This window comes from Chrysochloris asiatica, unplaced genomic scaffold (assembly GCF_000296735.1).
Source record: "Chrysochloris asiatica unplaced genomic scaffold, ChrAsi1.0 scaffold00007, whole genome shotgun sequence".
Classification (NCBI taxonomy): domain Eukaryota; kingdom Metazoa; phylum Chordata; class Mammalia; order Afrosoricida; family Chrysochloridae; genus Chrysochloris; species Chrysochloris asiatica.
The window spans coordinates 9,310,907-9,332,936 of NW_006408525.1; the positions used below are offsets into that span (position 1 = coordinate 9,310,907).

General features: G+C 37.2%; 1 protein-coding gene across 2 annotated transcripts in view; it reads right to left on the bottom strand.

The window, feature by feature from the left end:
• The window catches only part of DHX40 (DEAH (Asp-Glu-Ala-His) box polypeptide 40), a 56,834-nt gene that overhangs the window by 33,344 nt on the left and 1,460 nt on the right, over positions 1-22,030 (bottom strand). The window contains exons 3-10 of one of the 2 annotated variants that reach the window (XM_006832374.1): positions 20,491-20,636; positions 19,031-19,150; positions 18,631-18,858; positions 18,335-18,401; positions 17,070-17,201; positions 8,463-8,562; positions 6,115-6,201; positions 5,789-5,971 (exon numbers count right to left, since the gene is read on the bottom strand). In XM_006832374.1, coding sequence (XP_006832437.1) covers positions 5,789-5,971; positions 6,115-6,201; positions 8,463-8,562; positions 17,070-17,201; positions 18,335-18,401; positions 18,631-18,858; positions 19,031-19,150; positions 20,491-20,636 — 1,063 coding nt within the window. The remainder of the gene's footprint in view (positions 1-5,788; positions 5,972-6,114; positions 6,202-8,462; positions 8,563-17,069; positions 17,202-18,334; positions 18,402-18,630; positions 18,859-19,030; positions 19,151-20,490; positions 20,637-22,030) is intronic. The other variant, XM_006832375.1, reaches the window with a different exon arrangement.

Below are 22,030 nucleotides of genomic sequence, written 5' to 3' on the forward strand. Positions count from 1 at the left end.
AGAAAACAACAAATGCTGGTGAGAGTGTAGAGAAACTGGTACCCTTCTACAGACATATACACACTCATGGGCAACACTTTCTAAGGACAAAGTTGAAAAGGGATGGGAAGGCAGGTGAAATGCAAATAGGAACCACAACTGATTATTAGAAATATTTTTAATTTCTTTTAAATCATCTTTTAACAAACCATGCCAGAATTTTCTAGGTATCAATGTCAAGCTTACTGGGTAGTTGTTTTCAGAATTCACCCTTTTTCCTAGTTGAAATAATCATGAAATTTGTCCTCATATTTTCTGGGAACCTGTACCGTATTATTTCTCAAAGGCAAACCACATTGGCTTTAACATCATGTCTATCAAGTTCTTTTGTTGTTGCTAAGCACTGCTGAGTTAGTTCCAACTCACAGTGATCCTGTATAGGGTTTCCAAGGAGCAGTGGGAGGGTCTGAGCCACTGACCTTGCAGTTAGCAATCCAGTGCTTATCCTACAGTACTACATCAGAGCCAAAGTAGTAATATCTGAAGGCTTAAGGCAGTTAGATTTGGGAATAATGAGAGAAAACCTACCTTGGTCATCAAATTTTAAAAAAATTCATATTTGTTGCCTTTAGAGTTTTTAAAAACAGGAAAGTAAGAAAAATAATCATTGAGAATCTTTATTTTATTTCTGACATCTATAAATGCTTTACCATCTATCCCATACATTGAACCTACCTCTCTTTCTTGGAGTCCTGGTGTGGCACTGTGGGATAATGTGCTGGATCACAATGTCAGTATAAATCACAAGGTCAGTGGTTCAAACTCACCAGCTATTCCTAGGAAACCCTACACAAGGTTGCTGTGAGTCAGAATGGACTCAACTGCACTTAATGACAGTAACTCCTTATTCTATACATGAGTTAAAGAGAGTCATTTTTCTCTAGCATTTTGGGAACTTTCAGTACACTGCAGATCTTAAGATGGAAAAAGAACCCAGTGCAGATAATACTAAGTAATCATTGCTTCTGAATTTCTAATATACACTCATATGTAGTTATTAGCTGCTCTGTTACCCTCTGTGAATATTAATTTTAAATAGAGAATTATCTGGAAACTTTGGCAATTTATGTTTCTTTAAATGGCTCTTTTCATAGCAACATTTATGATTATAGTTAAATTTTCATTTATTAATGGTGTACTCTTTCTAGGACCTATATTTCCACTTAGAATATCTTTCACTTTGTGAAGGTATAACTATCCAACTTAGTTTGAAATTGGCTTTCCTAGAGTATACAATACATATATATCTGTGTAGTGCTGTAGGGCAAGCACTGGACTGCAATGTTGATTTAAACCACAAGCACGGTTGGTGGCTCAAACTCACGAGCTGCTCCTTGGAAAACCTATGTTGTTGTTGTTACGTGCCGTTGAGTGGGTTCTGACATGCAATACAGTGCATCAACTCATAGTGCCACATCAGAAAGATCAGGTTTTCTGCTCCTGAAAAGATTTACAGCTTCAGAAACCCTTTATAGGGTCGCTAAGGAGCTCTGGTAGCATAGTGGTTATAAATAGGGCTGCGAACCGCAAGGTAAGCAATTCGAAACTATTAGCTCGTCTGTGGGAGAAAGATGAGGCTTTCTGCTCCCGTAAAGACTTACAGCCTTGGAAACCCTGTACAGGGTCGCTATGAGTCAGAAACTGACTCCACAGCACTTTACAACAACAACAAGAGTCAGAACCGATTCAATGGCACTTTAACAACAACAATTAACTACTTCATCTAGAATAAGTCATTACTTCATCTAGAATGAGTGGTCACTTTCTCCCAAGCTTCCTGTCACTTTCATATTCCCAGCCAATTAAAGCCAAATTTAAGAACAAGAGAGCAGTTTCCTTCATTACTTACTCTACCATGTGAGGTATTAAATATCAACTACCACAAAAATATTTTTTTATCTACGACTTCTGACAAGACAATGAACTGGGCAGATATACTACACAGACCCTCTACAACAAAGATAAAAAGGACCAAATAAAACAGACACAGAACTTCAGAAGAAAGGTCTGAGAGGTAGACAGAGTGCTTGCTGGGAGGAAAGGATGAGCCAGGACGGCGAGAGAGGGAGACTGACTGGCCAGATGCAGCTCCGCCACCTTGGCAGCAGCTTTGGCAGCACAGGCAGAACACATTAGCATAGGTGACAGAAAAGGTGGCATTTCTTCTTTTTCTCCATGCTCCACTGATCAATCAGAGGTGTGGTCAGCTCCCATCCTCATCATGAAAGCTGAGACGATAATCATAGAAGAAGCTGAACAAGCCCCAAACAATAAAGATTTCCTAAGAAAATCACCAAGACATCAAAATCAAACTTCATAAAACCAAAGACAAGGAAAGAATCCTGAGATAAGTTCAGGAAAAATGAGAAGTTACCTACAAAGGAAAACCAGTAAAACGAAGCTCTGATTTCTCAGCAGAAATCATGCAGGCAAGAAGGCAATGACATATACAAAACTCTGAGAGGGAAAAAAATGCCAATCAAGAATCATATACCTGACTTTTACCTATGGATGTAGTAGCTCAAAAGAGGAAACAAATCCTTACAGCAAGGATCATTCCCACCCCCTCCACATACAGAGTAGACAAGGATGGGCAACTTGGACACTGGTTACCCAAATGGGGGTGGGGGGGTGAGGGGTGCTACAAAGTCAAGAAGTGACTGGCTTGCAAGCTTTCAAGAGGGATCCTAGATCCAGAGGGCATTGGGGAAGGTAGAATCTCCAGTGAGTAGTATCCAACCTGTCTAGGTGGGGCTGATTAAATGAAATGCAGATAGGTCTCTTGTGATACAATAGTGAATAACTGTTATCAAGACTGATTGTGAGGGTTGGAAATGTAAAGGTAGATGTTTTATAGCAAGGAAGGGAATGATTAACATTTCAGTCTAGGAGCGGAGGTCCCGGGACCATCAATGGAGAAGAGCAGAGAGCAGGACCCTACACAGAGAAGCAGGGACACCAGAGACAGAGGCAAAGATGATGACATGCAGAGAAGGAGCAGCTGGAGACTTTAGATCCAGAGAGGGAGAGGGGCTGTGCGCTGATGACCGGGGTACAGGCTTGTAGTGTATACCCTTTGGTTGGTTGATGATGCATGGAGGGGACTGTAACAATGAATGGCAATGAAACGATATACGACAGAATGAATGTAAAACTAATGTTCTCCCTTGCAAACTATCACATAATTCACAATAAAACATTAAATAAAAAAAGTATGGGGGGGAGGGGGAAAAAGAGTCCCCAATGAATAGTTTTCATCTTGTCTAGATGGGTATGGTGAAAAGAGATGAGGATAAGATTTGTATGATTCAATAGTGAATAATTGTTATCATGACTAATTGTGACTGTCACAATTGTAAAGGTAGAAATTTTGTAACAAAAACAGGAGAGTGGTTAATCTTACAGTCCAGAAACAGAGGACCCTAGGACCATCAAAGGAGAAGAGCACAAGCAGAATGCGGGACCTTATCCAGAGAAGCAGCGAAGCCAGAGATGGTGGCAGAGATGGGGTCATGGAGATAGGGAGCGGCTGAGGATTCTAGATTCATGGGAAGAGAGAGACTAAGAGCTGGTGTCCAGGAGGCAGACTTGAAGAATGTGCCCTTTGGATGTGTAAATTATTATATATGCCTGATTGTTTATTGTTTTTCATTTTTTAAAAAAAGCTAAAGTGAATAGAGAAAAATACTGTTAACTGAAGGTACATGGAAGTGATTATAATCACTGTAATGAAACAAGGTGTATGATTTGTTGAATGTAAAACTGATGATCTGTCCTGTAAACTTTCACTCAATACACAATAAAAACTTTTAGAAAAAAAAAAAAAGGAATCATATACCCAGAAGAGCTTTCCTTCAAATGCAACAGCAAAATCAGGGCATTTCTTGATAAACAAAAATTAAAGGAATTTTTAACGACAAGACTAATTTTATAAAAAATGCTAAAGGGTGTTCTTTGGCCTGAAAACTAACAGCAGACAACAACCTGAGATTACCATACAAGACATCACTACCCAGAACTTAAGACAGATAATAGGAGTATTTAAAGTAAAACAAACCTACAAGTCTGAAAACAGGGAAACAGTGATAACAATTTATAATGAAGTCAATTACAAGGCAAAAAGAAGGAATAGAATATAAAGACAGAGAACTACCAAATGGTAAGGAAGTCAAATAGATTTCAAGATAAAAGACTGTTTTATGCAGGGAAAAAATTAATAAATTACATGGTAAGCCAAAAGGAAAATAACACACCTGCACATCAATATTAAAAAAGAGGAAAATGAGATTTGGTAAACATTTACACAATAGAAATGAAAATGAATAGAAAACCTACAAACAAAATTAACCAAGCATAGAAAATTATGTGGAACAAAGAATCTAGCAGCACCACATAAAAACAGACAGAAAAGTGACAGCAATCAATTCAAACCTACTGGTAATTACACTGAATGTAAATGTATTATATGTACCAGTCAAGAGACCTAGAGGGCAAAATGGATAAGAAAACAGAGTTCTTCAATATGCTGTCTATAAGAGATACATCAAAAGGATGGAAACAGCCTAAATACCAATCAACAGAAAAATGGTAAACAAACTTTGGTACATAAATACAATGGAATACTACAAAACACTGAAGAATAATGATAAATCTGTGAAACACATCATAAAAGGGCTGAACCTGGAGGACACTATGCTGAGTGAAATTAGTCAATCACAAAAAGATAAATACTATATGGGACCAATGTTATAAGAAGTTAAAAAGTTCCACTGATAAAAGAAACAATCTATGATGGTTAAAGGGGGAGGTTATTCACAGGCAAGAAGGTAGACACATGTTAGCGTGGGTGATAGGGCCAGCAATATACAAGAGGGACACTGGCAGAGGAAAGATGGTGGTGGGAGACACAGGGAGGAATGCAATAGTTAAAGTGAATATAGGTAAATATAGTTAACTGTTGGTACATGGAGGGGATTCCAACCATGTAATGAAGCAAAGTATATGATTTGTTGAATGTAAAACTGTTAAGCTTTACTCAATACCCTTACTCAATTTACAATAAAAAGCTGAAAAAAAAAAGTCGTATCTATACATATAACAAGTAAATACAGAGTTTAACATTTGATTAATTTAACATGTTACTACTATTCTTCACTTCATGTGCATGAATTTTGTTTACCCAATATAATTTAAGCTTCATGAAAGCAAAATATTACTGGTCACATATAAAAAATCCTGCCAAAAAAACCCACTTTCTAACTGGAACTAGAGCCACTTATTATATACTTCCCATCCTGTAAGCAATGGTCAACAGGGATCTAAATAAATATTAACACAAGGCAGCCCATAAGGCAAGGCTAAAAATAGCAGAAAGGGACAAATCTCAATAAATGGCAAGGAAACCTTTGATTTTGGTTTAGTTGAATCTACAAAACATGTTAACCTCAACTCTACAAGGAGAGTCAAGTATTTCAAAAGTACTTTTTTATTGTAAATTGAGTGAAGGTCAACAAACAAGATAAGATCATCAGTTGAACATTCAACGAATTGGCTGCATCTCAATGAATGCAATCTCCTCCATGTAACAAGTTATCCCACTTCCTCCCTGTGATTCCGATTTCCATTCCACCCACCTTCTCATGCCTTCTCAACTTTGTCCTTAGATAAATGTTGCCCTTCAAAAAAACCTTCTGGGGAATAACCTGGCCTCACTGTAGAAAATGTTTCCTTTCAAGTTGCATCTACATACCTTATAACATCATGTATGGCAAGGCACTTTAAGGTCAGAACTACAGATGTCAAGCTAGTTCTCTTAATCTCAGGTATTACGTGGTCAGGCATACACTGGTTCCAAAAATCTTTACTATAGATCCGATAGCATTTTCCTGAGGAAGTTCTACCAGCTCGTCCACTTCGCTGTAATGCCTCACTCCTTAAAAGGGGAGAGGGGAAAAAGAAGTTCCCAAAATGTTTTATGGTAAATGTCTCAAGCAATTCAACTTCCTATTCCTAAACCAACTAGAAACCATCTAGTCAACTGTTTATTGAACAAAATGACTTAATACAGTGACTTACTTTGAAATTGGAACCACCTCCAGGATGTCCAACCCTAATCTTGGGTTGTGATTTAATTGTTTCACAAAGCCACCATCTACCACATACCTAAGGAGAATGAAACAAATTATATTTCTGGGACGTAAAGAAAGACTTGTGAAATTTTAAGCATTTCTAATTCTTCTTTCTAACAAAGTCACTAGTATATAAAGCCTTTTATGCTTGGTATAAAATGTGAAAGTTAAGTAAATAGAACCCTAACATTGCTGAAAGGAAATGAAAATGACAGTTCCTCCAAAAATTCAACATGGAATTACCCTGTGACATACCATTTGCACTCCTAGGTATATAAATACCTAAAAGGAGTGAAAACAGGTACTGGGGCAAATACTTCTTTACGAATGCCCACAACAGTATTATTTACAACAGCCAAAAGATGGAAACAACCCAAATGTTTATCAAAATTAATGGATAAACAAATTATGATATTTACATACAATGGGAAAGCATTCAGCCACAAAAAGAATGAAGTACTGATACATGCTACTACTCGAATGACTTTCCAAAACACCATGTGACGTGCAAGAAACTAAACACAGTTAAGTCACCCATTATATGAAATACCCAAAACAACCAATCTATAGAAACGGAGAGTTAATTGTTAGAAAGACCGAAGATGGAAAGTAACTACGTAATGGGTGATGTAGTTATGTGTTTTTTGATTCATAGTGATCTGTGGGAGAGTAGAACCACCCCATATGGTTTCCCAGACGGTAATCTTGATGAAAGCAGACTGCCAGGTCTTTCTCCCACTGAGTGGCTCTCATCTGCCAACCTTTCGGTAGCAGCCACGATGCTTAACCACTGCATCATGAGGGTTCCTTGCTTACTGGGTATGGGGCTTTATTTTGGGATGACAATGTTTTGGAACTAGACAAGATGTAATGACTGACAGCATTGTAAATGTGCAAAATGCCAACAGAAGTGTTTACTTTTAAACAGTTAATTTTATGTCATGTGAAGTTCACCTCAAAAAAAAATACATCACAAGACATGGACAGATACATCAGCTGAATTGGCATGGGAGTACACCCACAAATACATAAAGGTTTGACATGATATTTGTACACAGGTCTGTTTTTTTCATCTTTATTTTTCTTGTACATAAATGAACTATGTATTTGTCATACCCTTACTGGGAACGTTAATACCCTTCTCACAAGCATATATTGAATATATGTAAAGCTCTAGAATTTGTATGACTAGTAAAAATAATATATTTTTTTCTCAACAACTTTTTTTTAACTTAAAACTGAACAAATTCAGCGCATGAATAAAAGAGAGAGAGAAAAAAAATAAAACTTGCAAGTCAGCTCTAGACTATTCTAACAGGATCAAAATCTAACTCCAATGAGCCTTTAACATAACATGCCATTTTTACACAATTAAATGAAAAGCAAGTAAAGGAGAGAATTTAAGTAAAGAATTGTAGTCAATCTATCATTTAGTAAGGGAACATTCACAAACAGACTTGCTAGAAACAGAAAATTGCAGGTCAGTTTATTCAGTTGAGCTGCTCCCCTAAGTCCATAGTGAAGCCATTATTTCCAAAGCAGAGGAAATTAAACTTCCTCTCAGAACTAGATGATCATTTTATCCTCAAGAAATATGCAGGGTATTTACGACTCAGGTCCAGCCTTTCTATCGCTGACCAACAGATTTACGATGTAGAATATACTGGGTAAAAGCTAAATATCCCAAATGATATTTAGACTGTTCAACAAACAGTCTAAAAGAATTTAACATTAACTATCAGCCCAGATAAAATGTCCAGGTGTTTCTCTGGATTATAACTCTTAAAATATGATGACATCATTTACAATATCCCAAAACTGTAAGAGAGCTGCACAACAGTTCCCCTTCACAAAAATGTAAAAACCTAGAAAAAAAACACCTCCAGATAAATACTTGGATGAACAAAGCTTACTATACCAAGTGATGCTGCAAGGTAAGAGGGGAATATATGTGCTGGTAATGTGAATGTGGAAAAACACACTCAGCTTCCCATTCAGTGAAACCCATAAAGCATTGCACATAATCTTAAACTTGGGAAGAGAAGGTCTGAAGTTCCCAAGTAATTAAAAAGTGTGAACAGAAATACAGTTTGCACCTCCTACTTCAATTTCATGCTGACAACAATCAACTGATTATTTAAAAAGCATAGGTGATTATAAATTAAGAACTTACAGAAAGTAGGCAAAGAGAGAATTAGCAGAGAGCACAAATAAACAAACAAACAAACAAACAATAATGCCTTATAAATTACTAAGTACTACCCTTGACTTTAAGAGAAATTTCAAAAACTGTACCTGATTCCGTCTATTGTCAAAGAAGTTGCAGAAATATTAGTGGATATAACACACTTCCTAATTCCAGGTGGAGGTGGCAAAAATATTCTCCTCTGTTGATCTAAAATATATATAAAGAAAACATACCAATTTACAAGTTTTCAAGAAATCCTTTTCATTAAAAGTTTTGTTGTCATCTAATGAACTTCAAATCTAACAGTAAAAACAAATGTTTCTTCACCTTTCATTGTTAAGATTTCTAGATTCAAGAAATCATAGATTATTACTGCTGAAAGATATTCTCTAGCAGAATCTTTTATGTAGTTCATATAAAAACTATGAACTTCTCCAGTAAAAGGCCCCCCAATGTTTTTCAAACAAATTTAGAGTGTCCTTAATATCTAGATTAAGGACCTCTCCTCTGCCTTAAAGACTAATTAGCTAAGCAGTTGTGACTTTTAGGGAACGGGGGTGGGGGGTCTGCCCAACTCATGACTACCTCTTTAAAGAAGGAACACCGCAACCATTTCCAATTTCCATACATTCTGAGGGGTGGGCCTCAACCAGCAATGCTTGTAGTATGGTACTTTGCCTCTCTGGCCATCTTAGGCTCATGTGATCTTTCCTTCCACCTACCTCAACCACCTATTCAAATACTTATATTCTAGAAGTGTTTAGCACTAGGGATGAACATCTCCCCCAAGCTGAGCCAATCAGATTCTCCTGTAAATTTGGGACAAGGTTCAAGACTGTCAATTTGACTAGGCCAGTCTCTTGCAAAGAGGAAAAATAAATTTTGGAACCATATGGAAGTGACTGGTGTGGTGCTGTGAGTTAATGCATCAGACTGCAAAGCCGTTTGAACTGCAAGGTCGGCGGTTCAAGCTCACCAGCCACTCCTTGGAAACCCATTACAGGGTTGCTATGGGTCAGAATTGACTCAATGGCTCTTAACAACAACAACAATGTACATAAAGAGAAAATTAATCTAAATAGAGAAAATAACAAACTCAGCCATGAGAACTGGAAAGAGAGTACTTCTAGGTTTGTAACCCACTGTCACAGAGCTGATTTTTGAGTGATCCTGTACAACAGAGTCGAACTACCCATAGGGTTTCCGAGGCTATCAATTTTTACGTAAGTAAAATGTCAAATCTTTCTCCCGCAGAGCAGCTGGTGGGTTTCAACCACTGACCTTTCTGTTAGTAGCCGAGTACTTTAACCACTGCAACCACCAGGGCTCCCTTCTAGATTCCTAGCAGCTGTGAATTAAGTAGAAAGATAGGTTTAGCCAAACTTGCTCTCCTGCCAGGTTAAACAGAGAACAGGGCAAGAGAGTTCAGAATGTTTACAAAGAAATGATTACAGTATGAGGAAAGAAGGAAAATGAAAGTTGGTAAAGGACAGGTCTCAGTGCGTTCTGAAAATTGTTACATTAGGAACAGTACAGTGAGTTGGGGAAAACAGAGAATAGGTGATTAAAATTGAGGCTACAGAAAATATGGTGCTGACAAATTCTCTAAGTATGTGAATAGGTGGTTGAAGTAGGCTCAAGAAAATCACCACATGAGTCTAAGATGTCAAGAAACTGCAAGCAAAAGAGTTGGGTAGATCATTCATGCCAATGATCTCCAGAGTCAGGAGTGATCATTTCAAGTATTCATGCCAATCCACTGAGATATGAAAAGAAATGATTAGTATATTTCTACTTCTATTTTTCACTACATCCCTTTAGACTTTTCATTTTGTTGTTGTTGTTAAGTATCATGGAGTCGGTTCTGATTCACAGTGACTTCACACTCCTCGGAAGGAGTGACTGGAAGCTATGAACTGCCAATGTTGCAGTTAACAGTGTAGTGCTTATCCGACAGCGTCATACCCAGGACTCCTTTTATTTGGTACGTATTTATTATTTCTCATATATATACTGGTGTGGAGCTGTGGGTTAATGCGCCGGACTGCAAAGCCATTTGAACTGCAAGGTCGGCGGTTCAAGCTCACCAGCTGCTTCTTGGAAACCCTATACAAGGTTACTATGGGTTGGAGCCGACTCGACAGCACTTAGCACCAACAACAATTATATTTTAGTACAGTGGTATCCTGGTGTGGTGCTGTGGGTAAATGCACTAGAATGCAAAGCCATCTGAACTGCAAAGTTGGAAGTTCAAGCTCACCAGCTGCTCCTCGGAAACTCTATACAGGGTCACTAAGGGTCAGAAATGACTCAATGGTATTTAACAACACCACAGTGGTACAACTTTATAAAGAAACAAATATATTTTTAAATGCCTGACTGCCATTTGATCTCCTTGAGATATACTAGTACTATGTTGAAAAGTCACTTTTTTCTACTTCAGCAACCCCTAATTGGCTTCTTTCCTACAGTCAAGAAAATCTTAAGAAATAAGAAGTAAAAATCCATTTTCAAATAAAATGTTACAAAGATCTCTATTATTCCCAATATACAACAGACCAAAACTGGACTATTAAGATTGAAACAAGTGCACAGTTACAGAAGAAAAGGAGCAACACGATGAACAGCTTTAAATCATGAAATTAGGCCAACCCTCTCATCTAACAGACAGGTAAAGTGGCCTATCCAAGATTTACATATGCTATTGTTGTGTGCCCTCAAGTCGGTACTGACTCATAGCAAGTCTGGAAATAGGTTTCAGAGGCTGTACATCGTTACTGGAGAAGAGAGCCTATGATTTACATATAGTGGTAGTGGTGGTGGTGGTGGTATGCCATGGAGTCGATTCCAACTCACAGTGACCCTGTATAGGGTTTCCAAGGCTGTAAATCTTTACAGGAGCAAAAAGCCTCATCTTTCTCCTGCGGAACAGCTGATAGTTTCGAACTGCTGACTGTGAGATTAGCAGCCCAATTCTTAACCACTATGCTTACACTACGTTTTTTCCAAAACATCTTTATAGATACATTTCTAGAAGTTAACCTTTATAGCACTTATTTCCTTGTGAAATACTTGTCCTACAGTGCCACATCACGACTCCCCATAAAGGTTTTTTTTCTAAAAGCAGCACCCCTTGTATTATTTTCCCTTAATGGTTTTAAAGACACTCAAACCCAGACTCCTGCAACACTGGATCATGTATAGGGCGCAGGCACATAGGGAAGCGGACAAGGCTCTAGGTGCGGTCTCTCAGACTTTGTCTGGTGAACTCGCCATGGTGATGGCCGTGGACTTCTGTTGCTCAGGTGAGCAGAACAGCAGGCAGGATAGGGCAGGGCACACTCTGCTCCCTCCCCACTCACTTCCTCCCACTCTGCTGCTGCCAGTTCTTTCAGCCTTTGTCAGCTGTGGCAACACCACCAATGAAAATAATTAGAAGCAGACTCCCATTAAGGTTTTAATATGATGTTCTCACACTGTCCAAATCATTTAACATCCTATTTCATAGACTACATCATGGATGTTAGGCAACGCATACCTGTAACATGTCATTTTGTGTAAGGGACTTGAGCATCAGTGGGTTTTGGTAATTGTGGGGGTACTAGAACCAATCTTCTTTGGATGTTGTTGTTGTTAAGTGCCGTCGAGTCGATCTCGACCCACAGCGACCCTGTGTAGGGTTTCTGAGGAGTAGTTGGTGAGCTTGAACCGCCAACCTTGCAGTTCAAATGGCTTTGCAGTCAGGCGCATTAACCCACAGCGCCACACCAGGACTCTCTTCTGTGGATACCAAGGGATAATTATACACTATTGTATAGGTCAAATTATAAGTTTTGACACTAAGTTACTACTTATTTGTGTGGCGCTGTGGGCTGAGTCAGACTGTAAAGCCGTTTGAATTGCAAGGTCGGTGGTTCAAGCTCACCAGCTATTCCTTGGAAACCCTATACAGGGTCGCTATGGGTTGGGATCGACTTGACAGCACTTAACAACAACTCTTTGGTTCAAGGTATATGCCTACTATCTAGAACAATGCCTGATCCATAATAACATTCAATAAGTAGTTCTTAAATGAACTGATAAACAAAAACTGTATTATATAAATAACACAAGATTTTCCACTTTTAAAACCGCCCATTACCCTTATATTTCACATAAATCAGAAATGTCCTTTTGGAATAAACATCCATGATCAAGACTGCTTTCAATCAGCCTATTTCTAAAAGTCCCTCGTTTGTTTTAGTCTTCGGTTCATATTAAATTTTAGTTTCATTTATAGTTTTGGTAAGCATATCAACTAAAAAGTTTTAAAACTGCTGTTTTGACAAGACTCACATTTATTTCACATTGTAGATTTTACTCATGTTCCTTAACAGTGCACATACCAATTTTGTATATGTTTATAAATGGTTGAGAAAATGCTATGTACATGTATTTATAGTTCTAAAGCAAGCTCTCACTTTCTGGAAGCAAGGGGAAAACTGAATACTTACATTAAGATACAGCAATTCTTTTGACTATACCATTCCCTGATTTTCCTACATACTGGAGATTCTGATATACTTTACCCAACCCGTCTCAAAGTTGGTAAAGTACAAGGGTTTTATTAACAAGAAGAGTGAAAACTGGCAGACACAGAAAAATATTCTGAAGTCTATTATGAAACAAGAATATTGAAAATATATTTATGTATATATAAGTGGACAAATATACACAGACAAAGGATCCCGGTTAAAGCGTGGTTTAACCCTGGTTAAGCCGTGTTTAAAGCGCTTATTTAAGAAATGAAAGACTGGTGGTTCAAATTCACTAGTTGCTCTAGAAGAGAAAGATGTGACTGTTTGCTTCTATAAAGACTTACAGCCTTGGAAACAAACCCTACGGAACAGTTTGATTTTGTCCAGTAGGGACACATGAGTCAGAAAGGAATCAACAACAACAGGTTATATGCATGTTTGTTTGTTGTTGTTGTGTACCCTGGAGTCGGTTCTGACTCAAAGCAACCCTGTACAGGGTTTCCGAGGCTGTAAATCTTTACGGAAACAGAAAGCTTCATCTTTCTCCCGCGGAACAGCTGGTAGTTTCAAACTGCTGACCTTGCAGTTCACAGCCTGATTCGTAACCACTACGCTATGTATGTGTGTGTGTGTATATATATATGTATATATATATATACATACGTGTGTGTTTGTCAAAACTCATTGAACTATACACTTTAAATAGGCATTTAAAAACTATATAAATTATACCTACATAAAGTTTCTTTCTGAAACAGTCTATCAAATTTCAGTATAGTTTAATATAAAACACTCAAAATTGAAAAATACATCTAACTAAAACTGATGAACTCTGAAAATAAACAAAGAAATTTTGAAGAAACCAGACAGAAAAAGCAAATCACAAGTAAAGTAAAAAACAAAACAGGTTGGTCTCAGATTGCTCTGTATTAACAACAGTCAATGCCAGAAGGTAACTGGACAACATTGATCATAAAAGTGAATACGAATGTTTTTTCTAGAGAAAAAGGCCATATAGCTCTTATCATCTTTTTAATAAAATGTGTATCATCCCTGACCCAAAAAGCCTAAAAGACAATGAATTAGATGATTATTTTTACTGCTAAACCCCTTAATTACAAATAAATAGTTGTCATTCATGAAACAAATGGCATATTTCAGTTTATAAATTTTTGTGGGGTTTGGTTGTCCCCTAAAGAAATAGAAGAACTAAAATAGCTTTAACAAAAGAGAAAAGTCAAAGGGAGATTGCACAGAAAAAAGCAACTAAAATTCTACCCACAGAATTTGATGCAAGACATTAACAGAATGTCTAGCACAAAGTGAAAAATCTGGAACTCAAGTTTAACAAATATATGATCAGGACATCTTCAACATTTATTTAGTACTTGCCCTCAGGAAGTTTACAATCTCCTAGAGGGGATAGAATAACTATAACACAAGAGGCACAATGTGGTTTGAATGACAAAGAGATAAAAGCAAGCTGCATAAAAGGCTTTCCTAGAGCTGGCTGCACTACACAAACAAAACAGCAGGTTACCAGCAGGGAACTGGGAGACAAAAGGGAAACAAGCTCAGGTTAAGGTAACAGCAAATACAGATGAACACAAAATAGATGAGGGAAGACTTCTGGGGCAAGAGGGTGGAGTAGGCAGACACGTTCAGCAGTCCTTCATAATCAGACTGTCCAATTGAGAAGCAAACCCGATGAGAGTATATGTATGTATGTGCATGAGTCCACTGGCTCCACTTTGCCTTGCAAATGCTGCTGCCTACCATAGGAGTCAAGAAATAGCACAAGAGTTGAAGAGAGGCAACTATAAAGAAACATTTATCTAAGCTTACACTTTAATAGGGATCCTGGTGTGGCGCTGTGGGTTAATGCACCAAATTGCAAAGCCATCTGAACTGCAAAGCAAGCAGTTCAAGCTCACAATCACTCATTGGAAACTTAACAACAACAACATATATCATCGGTGTCACAAGTACTATAAAGACATCAAGAAAGATTTTCCTAAAAGAGATATCCAACTGTGAGGAAAAAGATACCACACGCATTTATCCTCTCTCATAATAAGGAAATGTGGCTGAAATGGCAGCTGACTAGCTAAAAGGGGACCTGCCCAAAATATATGCACTGGCACAAGGGAACAAGTATCTACAGCCAGAATGTAGAATCAGTGGCTTTACTAAACTTGGCAAATACATGTTTAATTTTGTTGTTTGACATTAGAAAAGAATTAAGTACGAACTTCTCAGCTTAAAAAAATAGCAACTCCAAATGTAAGCTAAAGTAATGAATCATTCCATAGGCATAACAAGGCATTTTCTAAGAATTCAAGGAATACAGTGATCATTTCTAAATAAGGTGTCTTATATCTCCATGAGATGCCCAGTGGTAGCCTGGGGTTTATTTTGGGTAAGCAGTATGTTTGCAAACAAAATGAAATCCAAATTTAGTTGATTTTAATGAGGTCCTAGTGTGGCACTGTAGGATAAGCAATGGACTGCTAACCGCAAGGTCAGCAGTTCAAACTCACCAGCTGCTCCTTGGAATCCCTGTACAGGGTAGCTATAATTTGGAATCAATTTGAGGAAGCAGCCTCAGAGAAAAAGTCATCATGAAAACCAAATAATTAAACATTAACTCAGAGGACAGTATTTCAAGAAGACTATCACTAGCATCAGGGAGCATGGTGGCTCTGAACAAGAAGCAATGGACAAGGTTTGAGCCACCAGCTGCTCCATGGGAGAAAGATGAGGCTTTCTACTCCTGTAAAGATATATAGCCTTGGAAACCCTATACAGGGTAGCTATGAGCTGGACCAACTCAACAGCACTTAGCAACAACATTACTAGCATCGTAACATCAAAACACAAATGAATAGGAACAAAATACATTAGATTTGAGGTATACAAGGTCAATAGCAGGAAATTAAACATGGCATTAAATACAGAACATTATTTTCAATGTGTAAGATATGAAGAAAAGAAAGAAATGATTTACTGAAATGTAGAAGAAAATATACTATACTGTGGTAAGTAACCATATGGAGAGTTTGAATTCTTTTATCAGTTGCAATGTAAATTCTAAGTCAGGGGAGCAAGTTTCCAGAAAACAATGAAAACCTAAAATAACTAATTGTTGTTGTCAAGTGTCGTCGAGTCGATTCCGACCCATAGCGACCCTGTATGGGGTTCCCAAGGAGCAGCTGGTGAGCTTGAACCGCCAACCTTTCAGTTCAAACAGCTTTGCAGTCTGGCGCATTAACCCACAGCGCCACACCAGGACTCCAAAATAACTAATTGTTGTTGTTGTTACGTGCCATGGAGTCGGTTCCGACTCATAGCGACCCTGTACAGGGTTTCCGAGGCTATAAATCTTTACGGGAACAGAAAGCCTCCTCTTTCTCCCACGGAACAGCTGGTAGTTTCTAACTGCTGACCTTGCAGTTCACAGCCCGATTCGTAACCACTACGCTACTAATAGTGCCCCTAAAAAATACCTTTGAAGGTATTAAAATAGAGATCTGTGCTTATAATACTGAGAAAAAGGGCTTAAAATGTCACAAAACATACTTGAAAATAGCATACAGTCTATGGTTATTTACTAATACATATATTCCTAAACTTCTTTTGTTACTCTCAAGAGGAATCACCAGCTCAACCCAAAGCAAACTGCACCTCAAATATAAAAAACTTAACAGCTAATCCCAGACAAACTACAAATAGGAAGCCGAGGTCAGTTTTCCTAAGTTTTACAAGTCAAATTCCATAATCAACTAGTTTTACAAAAGAATGCTATATCTCTTTCAACCAAATTTACCATGGTAAAACTTGAACACAGTAAGAATTTGTACTTGCTCTTTGAATTCACAAAATAGGGTAATTAATGAAAAGTAGACTACATAACACACAGCAACTCAAATGTAAAACTATTCACTATGCTTAACCTTAGGCATCATCAGGGGCTTCATAAAGTTCATGGGAAAATTAGCCCTTTATTCCATTTTCCCATGAACTTTCTGAAGCCCCCTCATATCTGAATATATATGATTTTTTAAAAATTCTGTAGTGTGGCAAATTATGGTATTACTATCAAGAAATTATACTCTTCATTTTAGAAATTTACCTCTGATAAGTTTTTTTTTTTTTTCCTTCAAATCAATCAACATTTCTATTCTAATGAGGAATTACCTGTTGTCATAGATCCATAACACGGCAATATCAGCAAGCCATCTAGAGTGGTATCTTGGACATCATAATCATAATCAACAGACTCTGCCATCTGAAAAAGCAGCTCACAACTTTTTTCAATTTCAAACTGGCCTGCAATCAAAAGAAAAATAACTTCAGAAATAGAACAGCAAAATTAACTTAAGACTGAAAACAAAAAGTCCCTAGATAGAAATTAGTTCTATATATCAAGTATTTTAAATCTTTCATTTGATCTAAACGAGATGAACACAAAACAATTTTACCACACACGTACCAAATCACAATAAAATTCAAAACAGAAATAAAAATCTATCACAAAAAATTTAAGTATCTAAAGTACCAACTCAATGGCACCGAACAACAACAAGGGAACAAAAATGTCTATAACCTCCAACCCTTTCGTCCTGTTAATAAGAGTACCTAAGGAAGGCGCAGCAAAATTAAATTTTTCACATAAGGTCAGCAGTTCGAAACTACCAGCTGTTCTGCGGGAGAAAGATGAAGCTTTCTGCTCCGGTAAAGATTTACAGCCTTGGAAACCCTGTATAGGGTCGCTTTGAGTCAGAACGGACTCTAGGGCACATAACCACCACCACTACCACCAGAGATACTGTCTTTAGATGTGTATCAAAATTGTTACGTAATTAGGAAAAGGCAAAAACTGTTACAGTGTTTCACTTCTGACAGTATAAGACAAAGTAGGAGGTGAGCAAGGAAATGATTCATTCCTGTTAGCAGGATGCTGCTACTTGAAGAGTCACATTAGTATAAGATTTAACTGTTCTATTTTTGACCTCCATAAAACTGCCAAAAGCTTGTCTCTAAGCCATGAATTCCACACCTTATGTACTGCTATCACACAGCACCATCCTACCATTCAAAGAATAAAGACGCTGGTGGAATGTGTTTTGAAACAATGGAATTAATCATTGAGACACAGAACTGTTTTAGTCTGGTAATAGCTCTACATAAAATAGACTAATAAAAATAATACTTCAGCATTCAACATCTTTTTATGAAAAGGTCAGTGTGTTTTACACATAATTACTAACAAGTCTGATATTTCTTATGGCAGTGTAGAATTATCTTGTATATCTTATATTTAAAACTATTCAGAAAAACCTAAAAAGAGAGGGCAACAGGTGAGGAAAGTCCAGATTGCCAACAATGAGGTAGCTATCCTATCCTCTTGTCATTCCGTTTTCATACAGTGAACATGTTTAAATCTGAAACAGAATGCTCACCAGTCAGAAAAACCAAGATGTCTCCAGCCATTTCATTCAAATGGATATCCATGGTCACTTTCACAATCTAAAACAAGACACACAATTATAATATGCTATTTGAAATACAGTTGCCCCCAGTCCCACCAGTTCCCTGACTTCCTCCACAAAAAAAATAAATTTAGACACCCAAAAGTTCCCAGACCCACAACAGCTGTCACTAAAAATAGTAAAGGGAACAAACAAATTATCGCAAACAATTCAATGAACTAAAATCACAGATTCAAAAAAGTTATCAAAAGGATGCCAAGAAGTACCGCTTGGATATATGCAGTATTTTCTCTGTCGCGTGGGCCAATCAAATTGCAGAATTTCTCTCTGACAGGATAAAGTCTTCCAGGTATATCGAATATTGGACAGTTTCCAAAGAATGCAGAGAGCTTGGCTAATTCCATAGTTGCTGACATCACCACCACCTTTAAATGTTCTTTTCTGTTAGGAGACTTCTCCTGAAATAGCTTCTTTAATAAACCAAATAAGATGTCCTGAAAAAAAGTAAATGTAACTGCCAGGTTATTTTAAATATATTAGTATTCTAAACAAGTAATTCCTATTTGAATTGGTTAAAATGTAAGAAAAGGCAATTCTCTATATAGTAAAAAGCTATCCCAAGAAGTAAAACTATCTAAAAAACCCCCAACATATTATAATACTCACTGTAGTTAGAGTTCTCTCATGGGCTTCATCCAAAATAATGACACTGAATTTAGTAAGATTTGGATCTCCTAGAATATGTTTCAGTAAACATCCGTCAGTCATGTATTTGATTGCTGTTTCCTAATGTTCAAAGAGCAGAGCACCAAATTACAGCACTACAGAATTTTATTACTTCTCCCAGTTAAATTTTTCTGCAAAATGTAGACATGAAGTGATCAAACTAATCTGACTAAACAAAACAAAACATTAAACAGTCCAAAACAAAAACAGAAAACTATGAAAAGTGTTAACTGTACAGAGACAGAAATTAGGAATTAAGGTGGATGTTGCAAGATAAAGCAACAAGTGGAGGCAATAGAAACACAATACATTCAGTGAAAAGTGGTAAAGTAACACAATGGTTTCAAGTGAACAAACTATGGGGAAATAATGAAATGGAATTCATTCTCTTTGTCTAAGCCACTGTTTTAGACAATTTAGGGGTACTGAGAAACAGAGAAAATAGGAAATATTTCTTTCATTTTGCCATCTAGAGTGGTATCTTGGACATCATAATCAACAGACTCTGCCATCTGAAAAAGCAACTCACAACTTTTTTCAATTTCAAACTGGCCAGCAATGGAGAGAAAAATAACTTCAGAAATAGAACAGCATTTTAGAGAAAAATGAACATTTACCCATTCTTCCATAAAATACAGCCTCACTAGACTAGCATTAGACCAAGTCAAGAGAAAGATCCAAAGGCTAGGGGAACTAGCAAGGGAAGAAAAGAGAGCCGGAAAAGTTCCCAGCAGTGACCACTAGGAAGGCCAAGATAGCATTTTGTGGAAACTCATTCTGTACCACACTGATAGCCATTTGTATTACAAAACCATATGTAAATCCCAATGGATATAAATTATAACTACTAACTATTAAAAAAAAACATTTTAAGCTCATTAGTACTATGCAGATTGTTGTTTTTGTTAAGTGCCACCAAGTGAGTTCCAACTTATAGCGACCCTGCATAAGGGTTTCTGAGGAGCGGTTGGTAAGCTTGAATCACCAACCGTGCGGTTCACACAGACCTTGCAGTCCAGCATATTAACCCCCAGAGCCACACCTGGACTCCACTATGCAGACAGAAGATGCTTAATACTTTCTTAATGATTTTGTTAATTGCCAGATTTCCACTGAATTCAAGTACACACACAAATATAAATGCAAAAATTCTTACAGCTGAAAAACATAAGAGAAACCTATTAAAAGTAAACATAACTGTCATCAGCTAATTGAGGAGGGAGAATTGAGGGAAAATACTCTTCACAGAAAAGCATTAACAATAGACAACACAAACTAATTCTAGTCTGAGACTTTGTTTCTTTAAAATATAAGGTATTAAAATTTTAAATTCTTCATAACTTTAACTCCCCGTTCAGTAAGTTTACAGTACTAGAAGCATACCAACAAAGTGTTTGTACCTTAGAGCTGCAATCATCAAAACGAACTTGGTATCCTACTTTGGATCCCAGAGCACATTTCATTTCTTCAGCAACTCTCTGAGCAACAGATATGGCAGCTACTTTTCGTGGTTGAGTTACACCAATCATACCATGTTGTGAAAACCCTACCAAAATCAGAGATAAAAAAACACCATGTTAGCAACTGCTTCTTCCTATTCGAGTTGAGGAGGCTTGGTGGTGCAGTGGTTAAGTGCTCAGCTACTAATGAAAATTTGGCAGTTCAATCCCACCAGCCACTCCTTGAGAGAAAACTGTGGCAGTCTGCATCCATAAAGATCACAATCCTTGGAAACCTTACAGGGCAATTCTACTTTGTCCTACAGGAACACCAGGAATAGAAATTAACTGGACAGCAACAGGCTTGGCTGGTGGTGGTTTTTAAAAATATAGCTAAATAGTTTCTGCAGATAAACTGTTCAAATGCTTCCCAAAGAAATTCCTGCAACTTAGTATCATGCTGCATTACATTTGCACCCTGAAAACGTAAGTATTAATTAAATATATGAACATTAATAAAGCATTCAAAGTGTATATATCTAACCAGATTTGGCTTTCTAGTTTGTTTGCAATTCTACTCTCAAAAGTAAGCCAACAATTTATAATCCCTATTGTTGTTGTCAGGTGTCAGTCAGTTCCAACACACAGCAACCCTATGCAAACAGAATGACACAAAGCCCATTCCTGCGTCATCCTCAAAACTGTTGCTATGTTTGAGCCCTAGTTATCCATAAAATTCCATGTATTTCCTAAAATAAATTTACTACTGCCACAGAATATGTGTGGCGCTGTAGGAAAACCACTCAACCTCAAGGTCAGTTTGTCCTCAATGTAGGCTTCTTGGAAACCCTATACAGGGTTGCTATGAGTCGAAACCAACTTGATGGCACTTTACAACAGCAATCAGCATTCTTTATCTTTTTAATGTCCCTAAAATAGAGTTAAACTTATAACTAATGGCATTTTCTTTCTTAATGGTATATAAGACAACAATGCATTTTAATAGACAGTATTTATATTTGATGAATTTAAGTAAATTAACAAAAGTTAAAATTGAGGGTTTTTTTTGTTTCTTTCTTTCTTAATGTGAATCATATAGAATACACTTTTGATCATTAACAATCTTAGAAGATAAATTTTTGCCAGACTGAAGGGGAAGGCAGTTTAATGACTTGGTTCTAACAGAGTCAAGAAAAAAATAGTTACCTGATAATGGTTTGGAGAAGAAACCAAGAAACACTAATGTCAGCAATAGACATCAACGTATGCTTTTTCTCTTCAGTATCATTTCAACACCCAATGGTTCATAGTCTACTGAGAGACAAACTTATGCTATAGCAAATAAATAATATCTACCTGTAATTCTCCTATTTGAAAAGAATTGGGACAGAAAGCAAAGTATATGGTATTGACTGCTAAGTTAACTTTTTAAAAGCATAGTATCACTTATTTCTTACATACTACGTCTACATGAAAGGAGCTCTGGTAACGTAGTGGTTAC